Consider the following 23,926-nt stretch of genomic DNA (forward strand, 5'->3'; position numbering starts at 1 on the left):
ATTTCTTTTTTTTCTTTTTCTTTTCTTTTCTTTTTTTTTTTGAGATGGAATTTCACTCTTGTTGCCCAGGCTGGAGTGCAGTGGCACGATCTTGGCTCACTGCAACCTCCACCTCCTGGGTTCAAGCAATTCTCCTGCCTCAGCGTCCCAAGTAGCTGGGACTACAGGCATGCACCACTATCCCGGCTAAGTTTGTATTTTTAGTAGAGACGGGGTTTCTCCATGTTGGTCAGGCTGGTCTCGAACTCCCGACCTCAGATGATCCACCCACCTTGGCCTCCCAGAGTGCTGGGATTACAAGTGTGAGCCACCAGGCCCGGCCAAGCATTTCTTACTTACACATTAAAATTATATATTAGATGTATATAAATTGCAGATATAGTGTCTTTTCTCATTCATACTTTGTAAAATAATTTTATCTAAACTCTTTCTATCATCCTTCCTTAACACTGTAGCTCCTTTATTATTAAAACTACTTTAAAGTCTTTTACTTTTTAAAGCATAACATTCTTACATCTGTCAAAATTATTTGAACCATTTAAAATCTCTGCAAATTGTCCTGGAAGCATACATCACAAGGAAACATCTGTTCAAGCAGAGCTCCTATAACTCTGGTAAGAATAACAAGAGTCTGTGGCACTTGGCCGTTGGGCCTCTTCATCCTCATTTTCAGTTCGGGTTGACAAAAGGTCCACTACTGGGGGCTATGGAAAGAAGGTGGGGCTGCCTCTTCTCTCACATTCTGAGCAGGGATAACATCTTCCATCAGGAGTGCCAGTCCACCAGCATTTTTCATCCCCTCCAATAGTGAGTTGTAAAGACTAAATTTCTGGTGAGTGTGACCAGAAGTCAAGGGCTCCCAACCTTTCCCAGGCCCACTCATAGAGCAGAGGCTCTGTAACTGCCCAACAGGTTCTCCTTGCCTGTTGCCTAGATAGAGCTGATTTATCAACACAGAGGAATTGCGGTAGAGAAAGTGTTTAATTCATGCAGAGCTGGCTGTATGGGAGTCTCAAGTTTTATTATTACTCAAATGAGTCTCCCTGCAAATGTGGGTATGGGGGTTTCTGAGGATAATTTGGTGGGTAGGAGGTTGGGAAGTGGGGAGTGCTGATTGGCTGGGTTAGGGATGAAATCATAGGGTGTCAAAGCTGTCCTCTTGCATGAGTCAGTTCCTGGGTGGGGGCCACAAGACCAGATGAGCCAGTTTATTGACCTGGATGGCAATTGGAGAGGTCTTGTGGCCTCTAGCCGCATGACTCTCAGACCATAATTTCTAATCTCATGGCTGATTTGTTAGTCTTGCGAAGTCAGTCTAGTGCTCAAGGAAGAAGGGCTTTTATTTTGGGAAGAGGCTGACTAAATTCCTTCCAATGCCAGTTCAGCCTATGCTCAGGGATGAACAAGGACAGCTTGGAGGTTAGAAGTAAGATAGAGTCAGGTCAGATCTCTTTCACATAATAATATTCTCAGTTATAATTTTTGCAAGAAGATTTCAGCTTTAGCTCAGGAATGGCAGAATGAGAAATGCTGGCCTGTCACCCTCACTCTGGTTCACTTGTAGGGTGGTTTTTCCATGTTGGGAGGGGCAATTGGCAAAGACCAGAAGCTACCATCTCTCCCCAGTGGAAGGGGTCATGGCTCAGAGATATTTTCCAGAGAGAGAGAGGCAGTCCATAAAATCAGAGCTCTAAAGCTTTTCCCACAGAAACTGACTTTATTTGAAAAAAAGTGTGGGCCGGGGGGAGATTCAAGCCTGGAAACATAAAATCTACTACTAGATGATTGACTTTATAAGAAATACTATTAATAAAAGAAGGTTTTCAGGCAGAAAGCAGATGACTCCAGATGGCAATACACATCCACATGGACAAACAAAGAACACCAGTAAGATAATTATATAGTTATAAAAGACTGTATAAATGCATATTTCTTCTTATTTCTCTTTTTAACTAATTTGTAGAAGACAGTTATATAAAACAGTATGTATATAATTGTGTTTCAGACCCATAATATATAGAAATGTGATATACTTAACAAGAACAGGACAAGAGAGGACAGTATGAGCAAAGCTGCATTGGAATAAAGAAATGATAGCAGATGTTAACTTGAACCCCCAGGAATACAGTAAGAGAACCTGAAACTGTAAGTTAATATAACAAGCTCTATACATTTATACCTTCCCCTTCAGCTGCTTTAAAAGACATAAAATTGCATGAATTAATTATAACAATGTATTATATTGTTTGAACATATATTTAAGATATTTAATAATTTAGATATTTAATAATTTAAGATATTTAATAATTTAGATATTTAATAATTTAAGATATTTTAAAAAGTGAGAAAAACTAGTATTTTTAGACTTATAAGAGTAAAAATTGTCTCATCGGAATTGATTTAGCATAAATGTGAGATACATTCTCATAAATTATATATATGATATGCTCTAGAGCAATTAGTAAGGAAATATTAGAACTCAAATCAATAACCTAATCTTTTACCTTAAGACACTGGTAAATGAAGAGCAAACTAAATCTGAAGCTAGCAGAAAGAAGAAAATAATAAAGAATTTTGGAAATTAAGAGTAGAAATTAATGCAATAGAGAATAGAAGACAAAAGTAGAGAAAAACAATAAAACCAAAAGCTGTTCTTAGAAGAGATCAACATAATTGGCAAAACAAAACTGTTTTGTTAGACTGGCCAAAACAAAGCAAAACACCCAGCAGAAGAACAGGAGACTCAAATTACCAAAATCAAGAATGAAAAGGGGGACATTACTTCTGACCTTACAAAAATAAAAAAGATTTTAAGGTGATGCTATCAACAACTGTATGCCAACAAATTAAATTAGACATAATGGACAAATTCTTAGAAAGACTCAAACTACCAAAATTGCCCCAAATTGAAAGTGAAAGCAGGAACAAGCTCTTCATTTCTGGGAAATAGACTAGATGTTAAGAAAACTACTCTTTTCTGTTTAGTGCAATGTATTGGGGACAGTCTTTGTGCCTTTTGTTTTTATGTCAGACAGCTGGGAAAAAATATCTAGGGTATTTTTCATTTAGATGGTGGGGATGAGGAAGCATCATTTCCTCACTTTTCAGTTCACTTAGTTTGCAGTCTGTGGAATCTTTCTAGTAGGTGGTCACAGATCAAATTAATTCACAGTTTAGTATTATTACATGATGCAATAATTAATGTATATATGCCTAGCGGTCTCAATATTAGCATCCAATGAACAGACTGAATTTCAGGTGTGGAATGTTTTGATAATAAGCTTATTTTCACACAAAGAGCTCTATGCGGCTGGCTGTAGAGTGCACAGCAAGAGGGATTCAGTGATTCAGCTGGGGTCACTGAGTCTCATGTCAAATGGAAGCAAGACCTGCAAGCTAGAAAAACAACCATATGCACGTGTGTGTATAGAGACCAAATATACTGCATGCACAGCACTGTACTAGGTGCTGAGAAGTGTATGAAGGTTAATTAGACACAGCCACTGCCCTAAACTGGACTTACTCTAGTGGGTAAGACTGACTTGCACTCAAAGCATAAAAGCAAAGGCCTGGAGAGGAGTGGAAGAATGGAGCACTGAACACTGAAATACGTAGCCCAAGATTGCACATTGGAAGATTTCAAACTTTTATCCATGAAGAATTTCTTTTCATGTCACTTAAGTGAAATGGGTTGAGTTTTAATTTTATAAAAAATGACCTGACAGTAAAAAACAGACACATAGACCAATGGAACAGAATAAAGAATTCAGAAATAAATTTACATATTTAAAGTCACCTTATTTTTGACACAGAGGCCAGCAATACACACTGGGGAATGTATGTTCATAATTGATGCTGGGAAATGTGGATATTAATGTGCTGTATGAAAAATCAATTCAAAATGGATTAAATATTTAAATGTAAGACCCCAAGCTGTAAAACTACTACAGAAAAACATAGAGAAAACACTTGCAGACATCTGTCCAGGCAAAAATTTGATGGGTAAAACTTCAATAGCACACTCAACAAAAGCAAAAATAGACAAATGAGACTGTTAAACTAAAAGGCTTTTGTGCAGCAAAGGGAAAAATCAACAGAATGGAGAGTCATCTTATGTAATGGGATAATGTATTTGCAGCTATTCAACTGAGAAAGGACTAATATTCAGAATACACAAGGGTCTCAACTCAAAAACAAACAAACAATCTTATTTAAAAAATGGGCAAAATGTATGAATAGACATTTCTCAAAAGAAGACACACAAATGGCTAACAAGTATATAAAAAATGCTCGACATGTCTTAGATCTGGTAAGATGACTGAATAGGAACAGCTCTGGTCTGTAGCTCCCAGTGAGACCAACGCAGAAGGTGATTTCTGCATTTCCAACTGAGGTACCCTGTTCATCTCATTGGGACTGATTAGGCAGTGGGTACAGCCCATGGAGAAGCAGGGTGGGGGCGTTGACTCACCTGGGAAGTGCAAGGAGCCAGGATCCTCCCTGCCTCAGCCAAGGGGAGCCCTGAAGGACTGTGCTATCCAGCCCAGATACTATGCTTTTCCCATGGTTTTTGCAATCCACAGACAAGGATATTCCCTCTTGTGCCTACACCACCAGGACCCTGGGTTTCAAGCACAAAACTGACTGGGCAGCTGTTTGGGGAGACACCAAGCTAGCTGCAGGAATGTTTTTTTCATACCCTAGTGGCACCTGGAACCCCAGTGAGACAGAATTTTTCACTCCCCTGGAAAGGAGGCTGAAGCCAGGGAGCCAAGTTGTCTTGCTCAGCAGGTCCCACTCCCACAGAGCCCAGCAAGCTAAGAACCACTGGCTTGAAATTCTCACTGCCAGCACAGCAGTCTGAAGTTGACCTGGGACAATGGAGCCTAGCGGGGAGACGGGCATCCACCATTAGTGAGGCTTTGAGTAGGTGATTTTTCTCCTGACAGTGCTAAGGAGGCTGGGAAGTTTGGACTGGGTGGAACTCAACACAGCGCTGCAAAGCAGCTGTGGCCAGACTGCCTCTCTAAATTCCTCCTCACTGGGCACAGCATCTCTGAAAGAAAGGCAGCAGCCCCAGTCAGGGGCTTATAGATAGAAAAACTCCCATCCCCCTGGGACAGAGCACCTGGGGCAAGGGGCGGCTTTGGGCACAGCTTCAGCTTTAAACGTTCCCGCCTGCTGGCTCTGAAGACAGCAGCGGATCCTGACAAGGAGGATTCTCCCAGCACAATGCTCGAGCTCTGCTGAGGAACAGACTGCCTCCTCAAGTGGGTCCCTGACTAGGAGAGACCTCCCAACAGGGATTGACAGACACCTCATACCAGAGAGTTCCAGCTGGCATCAGGCCGGTGCCCCCCTGGGACATAGCTTTTGGAGGAAGGAGCAGGCAGCAATCCTTGCTGTTGTGCAACCTCTGCTGGTGATACCAGGCAAACAGGGTCTGGAGTGGACCTCCAGCAAATTGCAACAGACTTGCAGAAGAGAGGCCTAACCATGAGAAAAAAACTAACAGAAAGCAATAACATCAACATCAACAAAACAGACACCCCCACAAAAACCCAGTCCAAATGTCATCAGCCTCAAAGATCAAATGTAGACAAATCCACAAAGATGAGGAAAAACCAGCACAAAAATGCTGAAAATACCAAAAACCAGAATGCCTCTTCTCCTCTAAATGATCCCAATTCCTCTCCAGCGAGAGCACAAAACTGGACAGAGAATGAGTTTGACAAATTGACAGAAGTAGGCTTCAGAAGGTGGGTAGTAACAAACTCCTCTGAGCTAAAGGAGCATGTTCTAACCCAATGCAAGGAAGCTAAGAACCTTGATAAAAGGTTATGGGAACTGCTAGCTAGAATATCCAGTTTAGAGAAGGACATAAATGACCTGATGGAGCTGAAAAACACAGCACAAGACTTTCCTGAAGCATACAAAAGTATCAATAGCCAAATCAACAGCGGAAGAAAGGATATCAGAGATTGAAGATTAACTTACTACTATAAGGCATGAAGACAAGATTAGAGAAAAAAAGAATAAAAAGGAAGGAACAAAGCCTCCAAGAAATATGGAACTGTGAAAAGACCAAACCTACAATTGATTGGTCTACCCAAAAGTGATGGGGAGAATGAAACCAAGTTGGAAAACACACTTCAGGATATTATCCAGGAGAACAGCAAGACAGGCCAACATTCAAATTCAAGAAATATAGAGAACATCACTATGATACTCCTTGAGAAGAATAACGCCAAAACACATAATTGTTAGATTCTCCAAGGTTGAAATGCAGAAACACACGTTAAGGGCAGCTAGAGAGAAAGGTCAGGTTGCCTACAAAGGGAAGCCCATCAGGCTAACAGTGGATCTCTCTACAGAAACCCTACAAGCCAGAAGAGAGTGGGTGCCAATATTCAATATTCTTAAAGAAAAGAATCTTCAACCCCAAATTTCATATCCAGCCAAACTAAGCTTCATAAGTGAAGGAGAAATAAAATCCTTTCCAGACATGCAAATGGTGCGGGATTCTGTCACCACCAGGCCTGCCTTACAAGAGCTCCTGAAGGAAGCACTAAATATGGAAAGGAAAAACTGGTACAAGTCACCACAAAAACATACCAAAATATAGGGACCATCAATACTATGAAGAAACTGCATCAACTAATGTGCAAAATAACCAGGTAGCATCTTAATGACAGAATCAAATTCACACAGAACAATATTAGCCTTAAATGTAAATGAGGTAAATGCCCCAATTAAAAGACACAGACTGGCAGATTGGATAAAGAGTCAAGACCCATTGGTGTGCTGTATTCAGGAGACCCACTGCACGTGCAAAAACACATATAGGCTCAAAATAAAGGTACGGAGAAAAATTTACCAAGCAAATGGAAAGAGAAAAAAAAGCAGAGATTGCAATCCTAGTCTCTGACCAAACAGACTTAAAACCAACAAAGATCAGAAAAGACAAATAAGGGCATTACATAATGGTAAAGGGATCAATGCAACGAGAAGAGCTAACTATCCAAAATATATATGCACCCAATACAGGAGGACCCGACCTAAAAAGAGACTTAGACTCCCACACAATAATAGTTGGAGACTTTAACAGCCCACTGTCCATATTAGACAGATCAACAAGACAGAAAATTAACAAGAATATTCAGGACTTGAACTCAGCTCTTGACCAAGCAGAACTAATAGACATCTACAGAACTCTCCACCCCAAATCAACAGAATATACATTCTTCTCAGCATCACATAGTACTTATTCTAAAATCAACCACATAATTGGAAGTAAAACACTCCTCAGCAAATGCCAAAGATTGGAAATCATAACAAACAGTCTCTCAGACCACAGTGCAATCAAATTAGAAGTCAGGATTAAGAACCTCATTCAAAACTGCACAACTACAGGGAAATTCAACAACCTGCTCCTGAATGACTACTGGGTAAATAATGAAATTAAGGCTGAAATAAAGAAGTTATTTGAAACCAATGAGAACAAAGAGGCAACATACCAGAATCTCTTTAGCTGGGACACAGCTAAAGCAGTGTTAAGAGGGAAATTTAAAGCACTAAACGGCCCCATCAGAAAGCAAGAAAGCTCTAAAATTGACACCTTAACATCACAATTAAAAGAACTAGAGAAGCAAGGGCAAACAAATTCAAAAGCTAGCAGAAGACAAGAAATAACTAAGATCAGAGCAGAACCGAAGGAGATAGAGACTCAAAAAACCCTTCAAAAAATCAATGAATCCAGGATCTGTTTTTATGAAAAAGATAACAAAATAGATAGAACAAACTACCATCAGATAATACTATAAACACCTTTAGACAAATAAACTAGAAAATCTAGAATAAATGGATAAATTCCTGGACACATACACCCTCCCAAGACTAAACCAGGAAGAAGTCAAATCCTTGAATAGACCAATAACAACTTTTGAAATTGAGGCAATAATTAATAGCCTACCAACCAAAAAAAGTCCAGGACCAGACAGATTCACAGCCAAATTCTACCAGAGGTACAAAGAGGAGGTGGTACCATTCCTTCTGAAACTATTCCATAACTTGTTTTATGAAGCCAGGATCATCCTGATTCCAAAACTTGGCAGAGTCACAACAAACAAAGAAAATTTCAGGCCAACATCCCTGATGAACATCAACGTGAAAATCCTCAATAAAGTACTGGCAAAATGAATCCAGCAGCACAGCAAAAAGCTTATCCACCAAGATTAAGTTGGCTTCATCCCTGGGATGCAAGGCTGGTTCAACATATGCAAATCAATAAACGTAATCCATCATATTAACAGAACCACATAATTATCTCAATAGATGCCAAAAAGGTCTTCAATAAAATTCAACACCCCTTCATGCTAAAATTCTCAATAAACTAGGTATTAATGGAACATATCACAAAATAATAAGAGCTATTTCTGACAAACCCATAGCCAATATCATACTGAATGGGCAAAAGCTGGAAGCATTCCCTTTGCAAACTGGCACAAGACAAGGATGCCCTCTCTCACCACTCCTATTCAACATAATATTAGAAGTTCTGGCCAGGGCAATCAGGCAAGAGAAATAAATAAAGCACATTCAAATAGGAAGAGAGGAAGTCAAATTGTCTCTATTTGCAGATGACATGATTGTTTATTTAGAAAACCACATCATCTCAGCCCAAAAATCTCTTTAAGCTGATAAGCAACTTCAGCAAAGTCTCAGGATACAAAATAATTGTGCAAAAATCACAAGCATTCCTATTCACCAATAATAGACAAGCAGAGCATCAAATCATGAGTGAACTCCCATTCACAGTTACTACAAAGAGAATAAAATACCTAGGAATACAACTTACAGGGGACGTGAAGGACCTCTTCATGGAGAACTACAAACCACTGCTCAAGGAAATAAGAGAGTACACAAACAAATGGAAAAACATTCCATACTTATGGATAGGAAGAATCAATATCATGAAAATGGCCATACTGCCCAAAGTAATTTTGAGATTCAATGCTATTCCCATGAGGCTACCATTGACTTTCTTCACATAACTAGAAAAAACTACTTTAAATTTCATATGGAACCAAAAAAGAGCCCATATATCCAAGGCAATACCAAGCAAAAAGAACAAAGCTGGAGGCATCATGCTATCTGACTTCAAAGTATACTACAAAGCTATAGTAACTAAACAGCATGCTATGGTACCAAAACACATATACAGACCAATGGAAGAGAACAGAGGCCTCAGAAACAACACCCACAACTACAACCATCTGATCTTCGACAAATCTGACAAAAGCAAGCAATGGGAAAAGGATTCCCTATTTAATAAATACTGGCTAGCCATATGCAGAAAACTGAAACTGGACCCCTTCCTTACACCTTACACAAAAATTATTTCGAGATGGATTAATGACTTAAATGTAAAACTCAAAACCATAAAAACACTAGAAGAAGACCTAGGCAATACCATTCAGGACATAGGCATGGGCAAAGACTTCATGACTAAAACACCAAAAGCAATTGCAACAAAAGCCAAAATTGACAAATGGGATCTAATTAAACTAAAGAGCTTCTGCACAGCAAAACAAACTATTGAGTGAACAGGCAACCTACAGAATGGGATAAAATTTTTGCAACCTATCCATCTGACAAAGATCTGGTATCCAGGATCTACAAGGAACTTAAACAAATTTACAAGAAAAAAAACCAAACAACCCCATCAAAAAGTAGGCAGAGGATATGAACAGACACATCTCAAAAGAAGACATTTATGCAGCTAACAAACACATGAGAAAAGGCTCATCATCACTGGTCATTAGAGAAATGCAAATCAAAACTACAATGAGATACCTCTCACACCAGTTAGAATGGCGATCATTAAGAAGTCAGGAAACAACAGATGCTGGAGAGGATGTGGAGAAATAGGAATGCTTTTACACTGCTGGTGGGAGCGTAAATTAGTTCAACTATTGTGGAAGACAGCGTGGTACTCCTCAAGGATCTAGAACCAGAAATATCATTTGACCCAGCAATCCCATTACTGGGTATATACCAAAAGGATTATAAATTATTCTACTATAAAGACACATGCACATGTATGTTTATTGCAGCACTATTTACTATAGCAAAGACTTGTAACCAATCCAAATGCCCATCAATGATAGACTGGATAAAGAAAATGTGGCACATGTACATCATAGAATACTATGCAGCCATAAAAAAGAATGAGTTCTTGTTCTTTGCAGGGACATGGATGAAGCTGGAAACCATCATCCTCGGCAAACTAACACAGGAACAGAAAACCAAACATCACATGCTGTCATTCATAAGTGGGAGGTGAACGATGAGAACATATGGACACAGGGAGGGTAACATCACACATCAGCCCTTGTTTGGGGGGTGGTGGGCAAGGGAGGGAGAGCATTAGGACAAATACCTAATGCTCGCAGGGCTTAAAACCTAGATAATGGGTTGATAGGTGGAGCAAACCACCATGGCACATGTACACCTATGTAACAAACCTGCACATTCTACACATGTATCCCGTAACTTAAACCTCACTAATCATCAGTGAAATGCAAATCAAAACCACAATGGTATATCATTTATCCTCAGTTAGAATGGCTATTAAAAAAGTTAATGCAAATACTAAGAAAGATGAGGAGAAAAGAGAACTCTTATATGCTATTAGTGGGAAAGTAAATTAGTAAAGCCATTCAAAAAACAGTATGGATCTTTCTCAAAAAAACTAAAAAGATGGAACTACCATATAATTCAGTTTTTTCCATGATTAAGTCTTTATCCAAAGGAAAGAAGGAAACAACAGACATTGGGGCCACCTTGAGGGTGGTAGTTGAGAGGAGGGAGAGGATTGAAAAACTACCTGTTGCATACCATGCCTATTACCTGGGTGATGAAATAATTTGTACACCAAAATCCCATAACATGCAATTTAGCTATATAAGAAAATTGCACATAACCTAAAAGAAACCTAAAATAAAAACTAAAAAGGAAATTAGTATATAGAAGAAATATATGCACTCCATGTTTATTGCAGCACTATTCAAAATAGCTGATACTGCATCAACCTAAATATCCATCTACAGATGAATGCATAAAAACAGTATAGTGTAGCTACACAATGGATTAGTATCCAGTCATAAAAGTGAAATCCTGTCATTCATGACAACATGGATGAGCCGACATTATTAAAATGAAATAAGCCAGGCACAGAAAGATAAATACTCATGCATATGAAAGCTAAAATAAGTTGAGCTTATGGAAACAGAGATTAAAATTGTGATTATTAGAGGCTGGGAAAGGTAGACAGGAGAGGACAGTAGGGAGAGATTGGTTAACAGATACAATAATATAGCTAGATAGGGGGAATAAGTTTTAGTGTGCTATAGTATTGTAGGGTGAATATAGTTAACCATAATTTATTGTATATTTTCAAAATGCTAGGAGAGAGGATTTTGAATCTATCTAACACAAAGAAATTATAAATGCTTGAGGTGATGAATGTGAGAAATATGCTCACCTGTCCAAACCCAAAGAATTGACTTAGAGGTATGAAGAACAGCAAAAGTGAGACTTTTAATAATGGTGTTGCAAGATTGGGCACATGGTAGGCACACGTGGGGCAGTTACAACAGGTAATTTACCTCCTAGCATGCAAGTCCCTCCCCCAGTTCCTTGTTGGTTGAGTACTATGGGGTTAAAATCTTCCCAGACATTGCCTAAGTTTCAATATCCCCCTTATAAGGTTATACTCCCTCCCCTTCCCCACTTAAGTTTCGATTTCCCAATAATGAAATTTTCTTCCCTTTTATGTGCTGACTCCTCATCTACATTCTGTTTGCTTATTGTGATCTTCTAGGTGCATGAGCCATGTGGTTTGTTCCATTTGCCTGCCAGTACTTAGATTTATCGTGTCTTGAAAGTGGACCATTTAAAATGTTTTCTCACAATGAATATGCTAATACTCTGATTTGATCATTACACATTATATATATGTATCAAAATATCACTCTATGTCCCATAGATATGTACAACTATTATGTGTTAACTAAAAAAAAAGCCTGACAGTTGTTCTTATATACACTTAAATTTGTTTCTCAATCATCTATTCTGTTCTATTTTCTGTATATTCTAGTAAACTCAGTACTACACTAAAATGACTCATTTATGTTGTGTTTTAACACTGGAGCTAATTCTTTTCCAATACATTGTTTTGTCTCCTATTATCAACTGTTGTGGGAAGTCAGGGACCCCAGACGGAGGGACCAGCTGAAGCCATGGCAGAAGAATATAAATTGTGAAGATTTCATAGACATTTATTAGTTCCCCAAATTAATACTTTTATAATTGCTTACACCTGTCTTTACTGCAACCTCTGAACATAAATTGTGAAGATTTCGTGGACACTTATCACTTCCCTAATCAATACTCTTGTGATTTCCTATGTCTGTCTTTAATCTCTTAATCTCATCATCTTCATAAGCTGAGGATGAATGTTGCCTCATGACCCTGTGATGATTGCGTTAACAGCACAAATTGTTTAAACAATATGAAATCTGGGCACCTTGAAAAAAGGACAGGATAACAGCGATGTTCAGGGAACAAGGGAGATAACCTTAAAGTCTGGCTGCCTGTGGGCTGGGCAGAACAGAGCCATATTTCTCTTCTTTCAAAAGCAAATAGGAGAAATATCGCTGAATTCTTTTTCTCAGCAAGGAACATCCCTGAGAAAGAGAATGCGTTCCTAAGGGGAGGCCTCTGAAATGGCCGCTTTGGGAACGTCTGTCTTTTACGGTTGTAGATAAGGGATGAAGTAAGCCCCGGTCCCCCTTAGCGCTCCCAGGCTTACAGGATGAGGAAATTCCCTCCTATTAAATTTTGGTCAGACCAGTTGTCTGCTCTTAAACCCTGTCTCCTGATAAGATGTTATCAATGACAATGCATGCCTGAAACTTCATTAGCAATTTTAATTTCACCCCATCCTGTGATCTCACCCTGCCTCCATCTGCCTTGTGATCTTTTGTTGCCCTTGAAGCATGTGATCTCTGTGACCCACACCCTATTTGTGCACTCCTTCCCCTTTGAAAATTGCTAATAAAAACTTGCTGGTTTTATGGCTCAGGGGGCATCATGGAACCTGCTGACATGTGATGTCTCCCCTGGACACTCAGCTTTAAAATTTCTCCCTTTTGTACTCTTTCCCTTTATTTCTCAGACCAGCCGACACTTAGGGAAAATAGAAAAGAACCTACGTGAAATATCGGGGGTGAATTTTCCCCAATAATTAACCAATTTTTCTGAGTGAAAATTAGGATCACTTTGTGAATTGCACCAGCACTGGATTTTTACTGGATGTGTGTCAAATATACACTGATTTATAGATACCATTTTTAGTTAACTGCCTTAGTTTTCAATCATGGCTTCTTGCTGTATGTATTCAAAACTCTTTTTTAATCTCATTATTATTTGGTAGTTTTCTACATTTCAATTCAAATGTAAATTTCATAATCAATTTGTTGATGTATTAACTTTTTTCCTTTTAAATTTTTCTCTAACGAGCTTTACATATTACATACAATTTACCATCATAACCAGTTTTAAGTGTACAGCTCAGTAGTGTTAAGTGTATTCACATTGCTGTACAACAGCCTAGGAATTTTCCATCTTGTGGAACTGAAACTGTGTGCCCAAAAAATCCCCAGCTTCCTAAAATGAACAGCCTCTTTGTAAAAAGATTTCAAGAAGTGACTGCCTTAAACACTTGCTATTGAAAACAACAGCAAAAGGAAGGTGTTTCTCCTCTGTCCCCAGCAAGTTGCACACACTTCCAGTCATTGTGTTTAAAACAGTCTTGTATATGGTCTTGCATAAAGGGTTTCTGGACCAAAGAAAAGCTCTTTGGTCAATCCAAGGCAGCTGGAAATGTTGCTTTCTGTGATTGTGATTGAGATTAAAACTGAAATCAATGAATAGCTACTTACATAGCAGGCTTATTTCTAAGATCCACTCCTTTTCTGTTCTTGTAGAACAATAACTTTATTTTTAAAAATATAAATCTATAGAACTCTTCATGAGAGCCATCTGCTAAGGATTAAATAAACCACTGTACCTGAAGTTGCCTTCAGACCCAACATTCTTCCACTGGAGCTACATCTGTTTCAACTGCCAGGACATTTCATGACATGTGCAGCTGATGCTCTGCTAAAAATTCACCTAAACCTCAGGGTCCTCAAAATGCCTAATTTGATTTAAGCTCTTGCCTCTGTTGTGACATATTTTGCCACAAAGTTTCCAAAGCAATGGTGTCTGTGCACTATGTGGAACTCCCATAGGTTTTCTGTAGAATTTCCTTTTCACTTGTAGCAGAATGGCTATTTGGATAATGTATTATAAAAATGTAAAAAATAAAGTTCATTGTTTAATATTAACGTCAGGCTCCAAAATTCCTGATAGAGAGGGAAATGTATGTTTTTGGAAACAAACTTGAAATGCATATTGGAGAAGAGGCATAGCTCCAACAATTTAAGTATCAGCAGATACCTAAGCAAGAAAAAATGACTATTAAATTGCTTTGTTAAAAAATTTTGTTTGTTTTGAAAAACAAGGTAGTGAGTAGAGGGAAGAGGATAGAATATGGGAGAGGACAGATTGAAACTAGCAAGGTAGAAGTGGGCTGGGCTATTGTGGAGTGAAGGGCTGTGGTTACCCTCAAAGTTATGATGGTCAGAGAAATCTTAGGAAGAAAACTTCCAACACTTACCACTTTAACTAAATCTACTACACTCAAATGTGCTTTCTCAATAGTCTTACATTTAGGAGTTAGGGTAGATGAAGCACTACGTCCAATTCTATCTTATGTTAAACTGCCAACCCAAAACTGAGAGGTCTTCTTCATTATGGTTGGGAAAGTCCTATTGGAAAGGATCTGTCAGTGACACAGCATCATCTCAGCTGGCCCTGGAAAACCACCAAATGACACAGGAATATAACGGAAAACTCTGCATAACCACAGACACCAGAGTTAGACATAAAAGTGAAAGCACTCAAATGTTCATCAAGAGTTGAGTCATAAATAATTCATGATATATTCATATAATAAACACTATAGAGCAATGAGAACAATTGACATACAGCTAAACCCAAAAATATCTACCAATCTTACATGTTTATTATTGAGTAAAAGACACTGGATACTAAGAAATATGTACTCTAAGATTCCATTTGCCTAAAGTACCAAAGCAGGATAGTAGTCTTGATGGGTGTAGGAGGAGGTGGTAGAGCATGAAGAGGGCTTCATGGCAACTGTTGTATTCTGAATTTTCTTTGGGTGCTGGCATTCTGAATCTAGTTTGTTCAAATCCACAGAGCTGTATATTTATGATGTGTCCACTTTTCCATATGTGTATTTATGCTTCAAAGTAATTTACTTATCTAACAAAATATAGAAATAAATATAACAAAATATGCCAAGGACTATACACTGAAAACTATGCAATATTTCTGAGAGAATTATAAGGGCTAATAAATGGTGGAACATGTCATGATTACGGATTGGAAGACTGACTATTTTATGAGTCTGATTTTTCCACAAATATATCTATATATTCAATGTAATTGCCAGACTTATACATATAGTGAGTTGATTTATGGTAACGATAGTGAAAGGATAATCTTCTCAATAAATGGTGTTAGGCCTTCTATACACATGTTAGAAAGAAATAAAACCTGGTTCTTACCCTCCTGACATTAAAAACAATTCAATTCCAAGTGGTTTATAGATCTAAATGTGGAAGATAAAACAATCAAACTTTTAGAAAAAAAGTCAATGACATTATTTTCACATTCTCCAGATTGGGAAACTGATACAAAACCTATAATATTAAGTGTAAACAAAAAGTCAATACGCTTAACCACGTGAAAATTGAGAACTGACAAAGATATAACTAAGAGACTGAAAAGGCAAATCAAAGGTTAAAAACATATTATATATATAATTAGAATATGTAATGCAGTCTTCAAATCTACAAAAAAAATAGAAGTAAAAGTCCTAAATAAGCTCATCCAAAAGAGGATATCCTAATGAACAGCAAACATGAACACAAGTTCAACTTCTGTAATTGTCTTTTATTCCCAAGGAAAATCAAATTAAACTGTGAATGAAATCTACATGTACCCACTAGAATGACTATAATCCAAAAGGCTGACATATCCAAGTGATGGCAAGAATGTGGAGCATTGGGGAGTCTTAATATTGCTGATGAGAGTATAAATTGTGACAATCATATTAAAAACCTATTTGATATTATGTACTATGAGGTGAAAAAATGCATGCTATATATTGAATACTTCCACTCCTAAGTATCTGTAGTGAAATATTATTACAGAACCCAAAAGCTTTCACACATATTTTAACACATAATATTGAGTTAAGGAAGTCAATCATAAAGCAAGACATTGTGTATGTTTCAGTTTATATAAAGACAAAAAGCAGACAATAGCCAGATGTGGTGGCTCATGCCTGTATTTCCAGCACTTTGGGAGGCTGAGGCGGGCAGATCACGAGGTCATGAGTTCGAGACCAGCCTGGCCAACATGGTGAAACCCCATCTCTACCAAAGATACAAAAAATTAGCTGGGTGTGGTGGCATGTGACTGTAATTCCAGCTACTCGGGAGGCTGAGGCAGGAGAATCGCTTGAATCTGGGAGGCTAAGGTTGCAGTGAGCCGAGATTGTACCATTGCATTCCACCCTGGGTGACAGGGAGAGATTCTGTCTGAAAAAACAACAACAACAACAACAACAAAAAAACAGACAATAACAATCTATGCTCTTCCAAGTCAGGTAAAAGTTTCTGTATTAATTATCTGACATTGCATAAGAAATACCCTCCAAATGTAGTGAACTGAAACATTTATTGTCTCATAGTTTCTAAAGTTCACAAGAATCTAGGAAGAAGGGGGATAATTATCTTTGTCATATTGCTGAGACATAAAATAAAATGAGGATGGAGAATTGACCATTCGACCTATCAGCATGGAGCAGGCAGGTCATGAGAGGGACTGATTGTGTGGGACTCTTGATATTGAGATTATGGAGGAGGTTTAGTTACTGGTAAGGAAAAGTTTCAGGCTGAGGTGAGATGATAGAAAAGACTTTCAGCTATTAGGAGGTCAAGGAACTGAAAGGCTGGGGAGATGCTTGTCTACCATATCTGAAAGGGCCCAAAGATCAACAAGAGTAGTGGTAAGGAGATAAAGGGTCGGCTGTTAAAATATTCAGTGAATAAAGGGCTTGGGAGATCCAGGATGCCTGGCACAAAGGAGTTTTGAGTAGTACAGCCTGATGACATGTGCTTCACTTTATGTGTTTGTTTTGTTGTTATTTTGTGGTTTTCTGGCAGGTTGAGGAGCTAAAGAAAGAGGGTAAGTTATCCGGAAGCAACAATGAAGAGGAAGAAGGGCATCTAATCTGTCACTTCAAGCTCTGTCAAATTAGGAATATGGAGGAAAAGCACGGTGTCAACACTTGAGAAAGGTGCTGGCATATCGCATATGGAAAGGAACTCTGCCAGTCGTCAGCTTTGTGAGTTCTCTATGCCTCATTTCATCATCTTCTCAATAAGCACATCAATACCTAATTCATATTGTTTTGTGAGGCTGAATTGGGATAATATACATAAAAGTCTTAACACATTATTAGAGGCTCATTTTGAACTTTGAAAATTTAGTAACACTTTCAATTAAGTATTAAAACACATTTCCCAAACTTAGTATTTGAATGTATGCTCCTTCTAAAAATGTTTTCAGAGCACAAAATATGTAATAATGTTATCTTTTATGTTGATATCATTAGCACGTTGCTTAATGTCTCTTTTGATATTTCACATATATCTATAAAATGTCTATTCAGGATGAGAGGACATAAAATAAATTACATAGCATTTTGTATCTGTATGAAATAAATATGGTCTAAATAAGTATTGTCAGAATACTATGCAGCCATAAAAAAGATTGAGATTGTGTCCTTTGTAGCAACATGGATGGAGATGGAGTTCATTATCCTAAAGAAACTAACACAGGAACATAAATCCAAATACCACAAGTTCTCGCTTATAAGTTAGAGCTAAACATTTATTACATAGGGACACAAAGAAAGGAACAGCAGACACCAGGGCCTTTTTGAGGGTTGAGGGATGAGAGTGAGGGTTGAAAACTACCATCAAGTACTATGCTGATTACCTGGGTGATGAAATCATTGATACACCAAATCCCTGTGACATGCAATCTACCTATATAATGCTTGCACATGTACCCCTCAACTTAAAAGTTGGAAAATAAATAAAAATAAATGTTGTCAGACCATGCTTTATTGACACCATATACTAAGCAAATAACTGTTTTTGTCTAGTGTTCATACTGTAAAAAAAGGTAAAGAAAGAGGATAAATGATTTGGAAGCAAAAAATAAGAATAAAAGGCATCAAATCTGTGACTCTGAGCTTTGTCACATCAGGAATATGGAGGAAAAGCATGGTGTCACCACTACAGGGAGGTGCTGTCATATCACATATGGAAAGCAACTTTGCCACTCCTCAGCTTTGTGAGCTCTCCATGCCTTATTTTGTCGTCTTCTCATTGAGCACATCAATATCCAGTTCGTATAGTTTAGTGAGGCTGATATAAGATAATGTACATAAAAGTCTTGGCTCATTTTGAACATTGAAAATGTAGCACTGTCAATTAATTATTTAATATCAAGATACCTTTCCCAAACATATGTAAATACATGCTTTTTCTAAAAATATTTTCAGAGCATAAAATTTGTTATAATGTGTAAATATGTGATCTTTTATTAAGGAATTTTTTTGCCAATCATTTACATATTCCACAGTTTGAACAGAGGAGTGTAAAGCAATTCCAGCAGCCGCAGCAGTACCTGTGACTATAATAAGGCCCATAATGACTGTTATAAGGGTAAAAATAAATCTTTTTGTTTTGGTAAACACTCCCCTTAACATTTCTGTGATGATATGAATGGAAGGAGAGGCTTCCCAAGGTCTATTGAGGGAAACCTGTATCCAAACTCCTTCTCTAGCCCTCACCAGCAAAACAGATGTTTTTACACCAAATGTGCAATCAATACAGATGAAAAGGCAACAGTTTTGACAAGTAATGGTTTGAGAATTTGGTCAAATATTAATATTTCTGACAATTAACATAAAAGGAGGCTTGACACAACTCTGAATGGGTATAGTTTGGTTGGAAGAAAACTGATACGTAAATGGATGTCTCCCACCTTCTCCATTAATATGATTTTTTTTCCAAACCCGAATATGAGATTGGGCCATCATTAACTTTCATAATTCAGGATGCTTAGGGTCTATGATTGGATTAATCATTTTTGGATGTGGGTTGGCCATACCAAAATTGGTCCAAATTATGGGAAAATGAGCACGTTTTTCAGTGTAAATGGTGTCATCTCTTTGATAATATAGTTCTTGGTTTAGTCCTATCTTGCATCTATCACTCTGATTGGTACAATTAACTGCAAAGGTCCCCTTAGGGGCCCAGTCAATGCTGATTCCATAGGAATTATTTTGCAGTACCACGGCGTGATCAGCGATGCAATCCTTCCAAATCAATATTTCTAAATCCTTTGACCATTATTGAGGTTGTTGACACCTCTCTTTTCTGGGCTTAGACTATTCCAATTGAACCAAACTTTGTAAAATAAATGACAGGATACTGGTCTTTTATTATGACCTGGAATCTTAACTAGCCAATGTTGTCAGTAGCCTTTTAGGCAACAGATATAGCTGGCCCTGTGCAAACAGGCGGGAACTGATAACCCATGGACACATTTATTAACATTCCTTCCTCCTCTGGGTGAGAGGGCCCACGAGAATCTGCAGGCTCAGGCATCCAAACACTACTATTAACATAAACCTCAACCGGGGTTTCCAACCATGTGACAGCCCTAATTAAAGGCAGGAATGGGACATATGCCCAACAGGCATAATTAGCTGCAGTTGCTCCTGCAGGCCTGGAGAGACTTACCACCGTTGACACAATCATCAAGGCTGCAAGCTGCATATTCTCTGGAGTTTGGATTACCCTTGTGTTCTTTAGGCTTTTTTCAGCTAACTGTGTCAGCTTCTTTAATTGTGCCCAAGTCGGCGGCTCCACTTTCTTGGTGGATGACAACTGTATCTGTGAGTTGTAGGTACCTAAACTAGAAGCTGGTTTTTTCCTGGGGAAATACAAGCAAAACCTCTCCCACATGTTATCACTTTCCCTGTTTCCCATGTTTTATTTTTATTATCTTTCTACCAAATCAGTTTTCCTTCATGTGGGCTGTTCCTTTTACCAGTAAGATGTTCTGCAGGGGTAATGGTCTGATTTCTATAAATGTTCAAAAAATTTAAAGTATAGAGTACTAGATTAAGTTGCATCTAGGGAGTGTTAATACTCCTTATTGTCTTTTCCTTTTTTGTTTGTTTAACCACTTGAGATTTGAGTGTTCTATTAGTTCTTTAAATTATGGCCTGTCTTCGGGAATTATAGGGAATTCCTGTTGTACGTGTAATTTTTCACTGATTTAAGAATTTTGAAAAGCTTCACTACAGTATCCTGGCCTGTTGTCTGTTTTAATTTTGTTTTTTGGAACTCCCATGACAGCAAAACAAGATAATAAATGTCTTTTAACATGGGAAGTACTTTCTCCTCTCTGGCAGGTTGCCCGTATGAAATGTGAATAAGTATCAACTGTCACATGGACAAATGACAATTTTACAAATGAAGGTACATGTGTGACATCCATTTGCCATAACATATTAGGACTTAGACCTCTGGGATTAACTCCTGCCTCCTGAGTGGGCAGGTGTAGAATCTGACACTGAGTGCAATGTTGTACAATATTTTTTGCCTGTTTTTGTGTGATATCAAATTTATTTTTAATCCTGCTGCATTTACATGAGTCAAGGCATGAAGTTCTTGTGCTTCCATGAATGCAGATGATACTAGCAAGTCAGCTTGTTCATTTGCTTTAGCTAAAGGCCATGGTAAATTAGGGTGTGCTCGAATATGAGTAATACAAAGTGGGAAATTTCTTTTTCTTACAGTTTGTTGTAACAAATTAAACAGCTCATTTAACTGATCATCCATACTATATTTGATTAGGGCTGTCACATGGTTGGAACCCCCGGTTGAGGTTTATGTTAATAATAGTGTTTGGATGCCTGAGCCTACAGATACTCATGCGCCCTCTCACCCAGAGGAGGAAGGAGTGTTAATAAATGTGTCCATGGGTTATCAGTTCCCTCCTGTTTGCATAGTTCCCTTGGCTGCGGATGGGAGGTCCCTGGCTTCTTGCACTTCCCGGGTGAAGCAACGCCCCACCCTGCTTCTGTTCGCCCTCAGTTGGTTGAACCTACTGCTTAACCTTCCCAATGAGATGAACTGGGTACCTCAGTTGGAAATGCAGAAATCACTTGCCTTCTCCGTCGGTCTCGCTGGGAGCTGCAGACTGGTGCTGTTCCTGTTCGGCCATCTTGGCCCCTCCCCTCAACTGGCACTCTTTAAATAATAAAAATCTTACGAGAATCATCAAACCATTTGCTGAATTTGATCCATTTTCTCATGAGTACTTGGAAAAATGGCAATGTGTGAAAATAAATACGACATTTGTATCCAAAATAAATTATGAAGACTTAATTGAAATAGAAATAGGCACATAGAAAGTGAAATGTTAAATAAATAAAGCAGGTTCTAAAAACTACTTCCTTATTAGATTTTATATGATTGGATAAATACTGATCATTGATTCTTACAAGCTAATGCTTTTACAAAAAATCTTAAAGTATTTTTTCCAACTCAAATTATTTATCTGACTATATTCAACAAATGAAGCAAATTCTAGTTGATTGTAACATGCCATTGAACAGGATTTGTGGGATTAGTCTGACTCTGTCCTATGACAATATAGCTATTATGAAAAGTAAGGATTAAAGATGTGTGCACTCCTTAAAAACATCAGTAAATAAACAGAATGTGCTATATGGAGCTTATTCTCTTTTATAAGGGAATAAACTGACCTCATAGTACTCAAAATGTTAAATACTAAGGTACTTTCAAGTTATATTTTGTTTTTGGGTTCATCATGAAGAAGAGTGTATTATGCACACAGATCAATGTGCATTTTCTTAATTTTTATTCTTTATGGATACATAATAGTTGCATGCATTTATGGGTTACATGTGATATTTTGATACAAAAATAAAATATGCAATGATCAAATCAGGATAATTGGGATATCCTTCACCTCAAGCATTTATCATTTCTTTGTGTTCGGAATATTCCAATTCCACTCTTAGTTTTTTGAAATATGGGTACAAAAATATAGTTAGAAGAAATAAGATTAATGTTGTTAAAAATAGTTTAAATGAAATGTCTACTTCTTGTGATGACAAAGGGAAGGAAATATAAGTGGTAGGGGAGGGATAGGATGAACGTCAATTCTGCCTTTGATTGAAGTTGCAGGAGCAAACTGTGGTATGTGCCACCAATTCCTGTTTATTAAGTTTTTTGTAGAACTGTAGCTGGTTATGAACTTGAGGACTTGGTAATAGACTGAATTTAATGTAGGGTGGGCACAGTGATCAGAGTGCTGAAGGGGTGAACTGTATCAGATGCATCTAATACACTGACTCATCCTCTCAGTATCTCCTTTCATCCCAGCTGTGAATGGAATGAAGCATTCAAAGGAATTCAAGCTGATAGCACCTTGCTTTAGGGCAGGGGTTGCTTGTCTTTCTGTTTAATCCTAACGCCATTTCTATAAAACAGACACTTTTTTTTTCTGTATTAAGAGTCTGTTTATCACCGGGCGCGGTGGCTCACGCTTGTAATCCCAGCACTTTGGGAGGCCGAGGCGGGCGGATCACGAGGTCAGGAGATCGAGACCACGGTGAAACCCCGTCTCTACTAAAAATACAAAAAATTAGCCGGGCGTGGTGGCAGGCGCCTGTAGTCCCAGCTACTCGGAGAGGCTGAGGCAGGAGAATGGCGTGAACCCGGGAGGCGGAGCTTGCAGTGAGCTGAGATCGCGCCACTGCACTCCAGCCTGGGCTACAGAGCCAGATTCCATCTCAAAAAAACAAAAAAGAAAAAAGAAAGATAGATGATTTCCAACTGATAGGTTACTACATAACTCAAGACTAGGGCAAGTGTTTGATCAGGGAATTTAGTACAGGTCTCCAAAATTCGGAGGTAACAGAAATAAATTGAGGAGATCAGGGCTTATGGTGGGCCATAGGGTATTTCTGGGCAAACGTAAATGTGGAAAAGAGCCCAGAGAACAAGAAAGTGTTGGCACTATGGGCACTTAACAGTGTGCTTAAGTGGGTAGATGGTTAGGGAATCTTTCTTTCTTTTTTTTTTTGAGATGGAATTTTGCTCGTTGCCCAGGCTGGAGTGCAATGGCGCCATCTTGGCTCGCTGCAACCTCCGTCTCCCAGGTTCAAGCGATTCTCCTGCCTCAGCCTCCTGCATAGCTGTGATTACAGGCATGCGCCACTATGCCCAGCTAATTTTGTATTTTTGATAGAGATGGGGTTTCTCCATGTTGGTCAGGCTGGTCTTGAACTCCCGACCTGAGGTGATCCACCCCCCTTGGCCTCCCAAAGTGCTAGGATTACAGGTGTGAGCCACTGCACCCGGCCTGGTTAGGGAATCTTTCTACTCATAACAGTGCTTCCAGACATAAAGTCTTAGCAGGCATGACAGAAACAAAATCCCCATGGATCCCTCTCAGTAGGAAAGACTGGCTAGATATTTCTCCAGGTAGTCTGATGCAGAAAAGTTACTTATTGCTCATGAAATTAAAATTACTTCATTTAGCAAAT

General features: G+C 38.4%; 1 protein-coding gene across 1 annotated transcript; it reads right to left on the minus strand.

Moving 5' to 3' along the window:
- Positions 1 to 16,086: 16,086 nt before the first annotated feature.
- LOC134734070 (endogenous retrovirus group K member 19 Rec protein-like) lies at positions 16,087 to 20,877 on the minus strand. Its single transcript, XM_063625369.1, has 2 exons — positions 20,082 to 20,877; positions 16,087 to 16,799 (listed from the first exon to the last, which is right to left on the minus strand). Exons 1-2 carry the CDS (start codon positions 20,328 to 20,330, stop codon positions 16,734 to 16,736), a joined length of 315 nt encoding a protein of 104 aa, XP_063481439.1. The 5' UTR covers positions 20,331 to 20,877; the 3' UTR covers positions 16,087 to 16,733.
- Positions 20,878 to 23,926: the final 3,049 nt, after the last annotated feature.

This window comes from Symphalangus syndactylus, chromosome 12 (genome assembly GCF_028878055.3).
Source record: "Symphalangus syndactylus isolate Jambi chromosome 12, NHGRI_mSymSyn1-v2.1_pri, whole genome shotgun sequence".
Lineage (NCBI taxonomy): Eukaryota > Metazoa > Chordata > Mammalia > Primates > Hylobatidae > Symphalangus > Symphalangus syndactylus.

Bases quoted from the DNA above. Each gene is read 5' to 3' on its own strand.
- LOC134734070 (XM_063625369.1), bottom strand. From the start codon at position 20,330: ATGGGAAACAGGGAAAGTGATAACATGTGGGAGAGGTTTTGCTTGTAT. The intron at 16,800-20,081 runs GTAAGTCTCTCC...TTGTTTTTTCAG, and splicing joins TGATGATTGTGTCAACGGTG to ACAGAATCTCTCCCTGTCAC.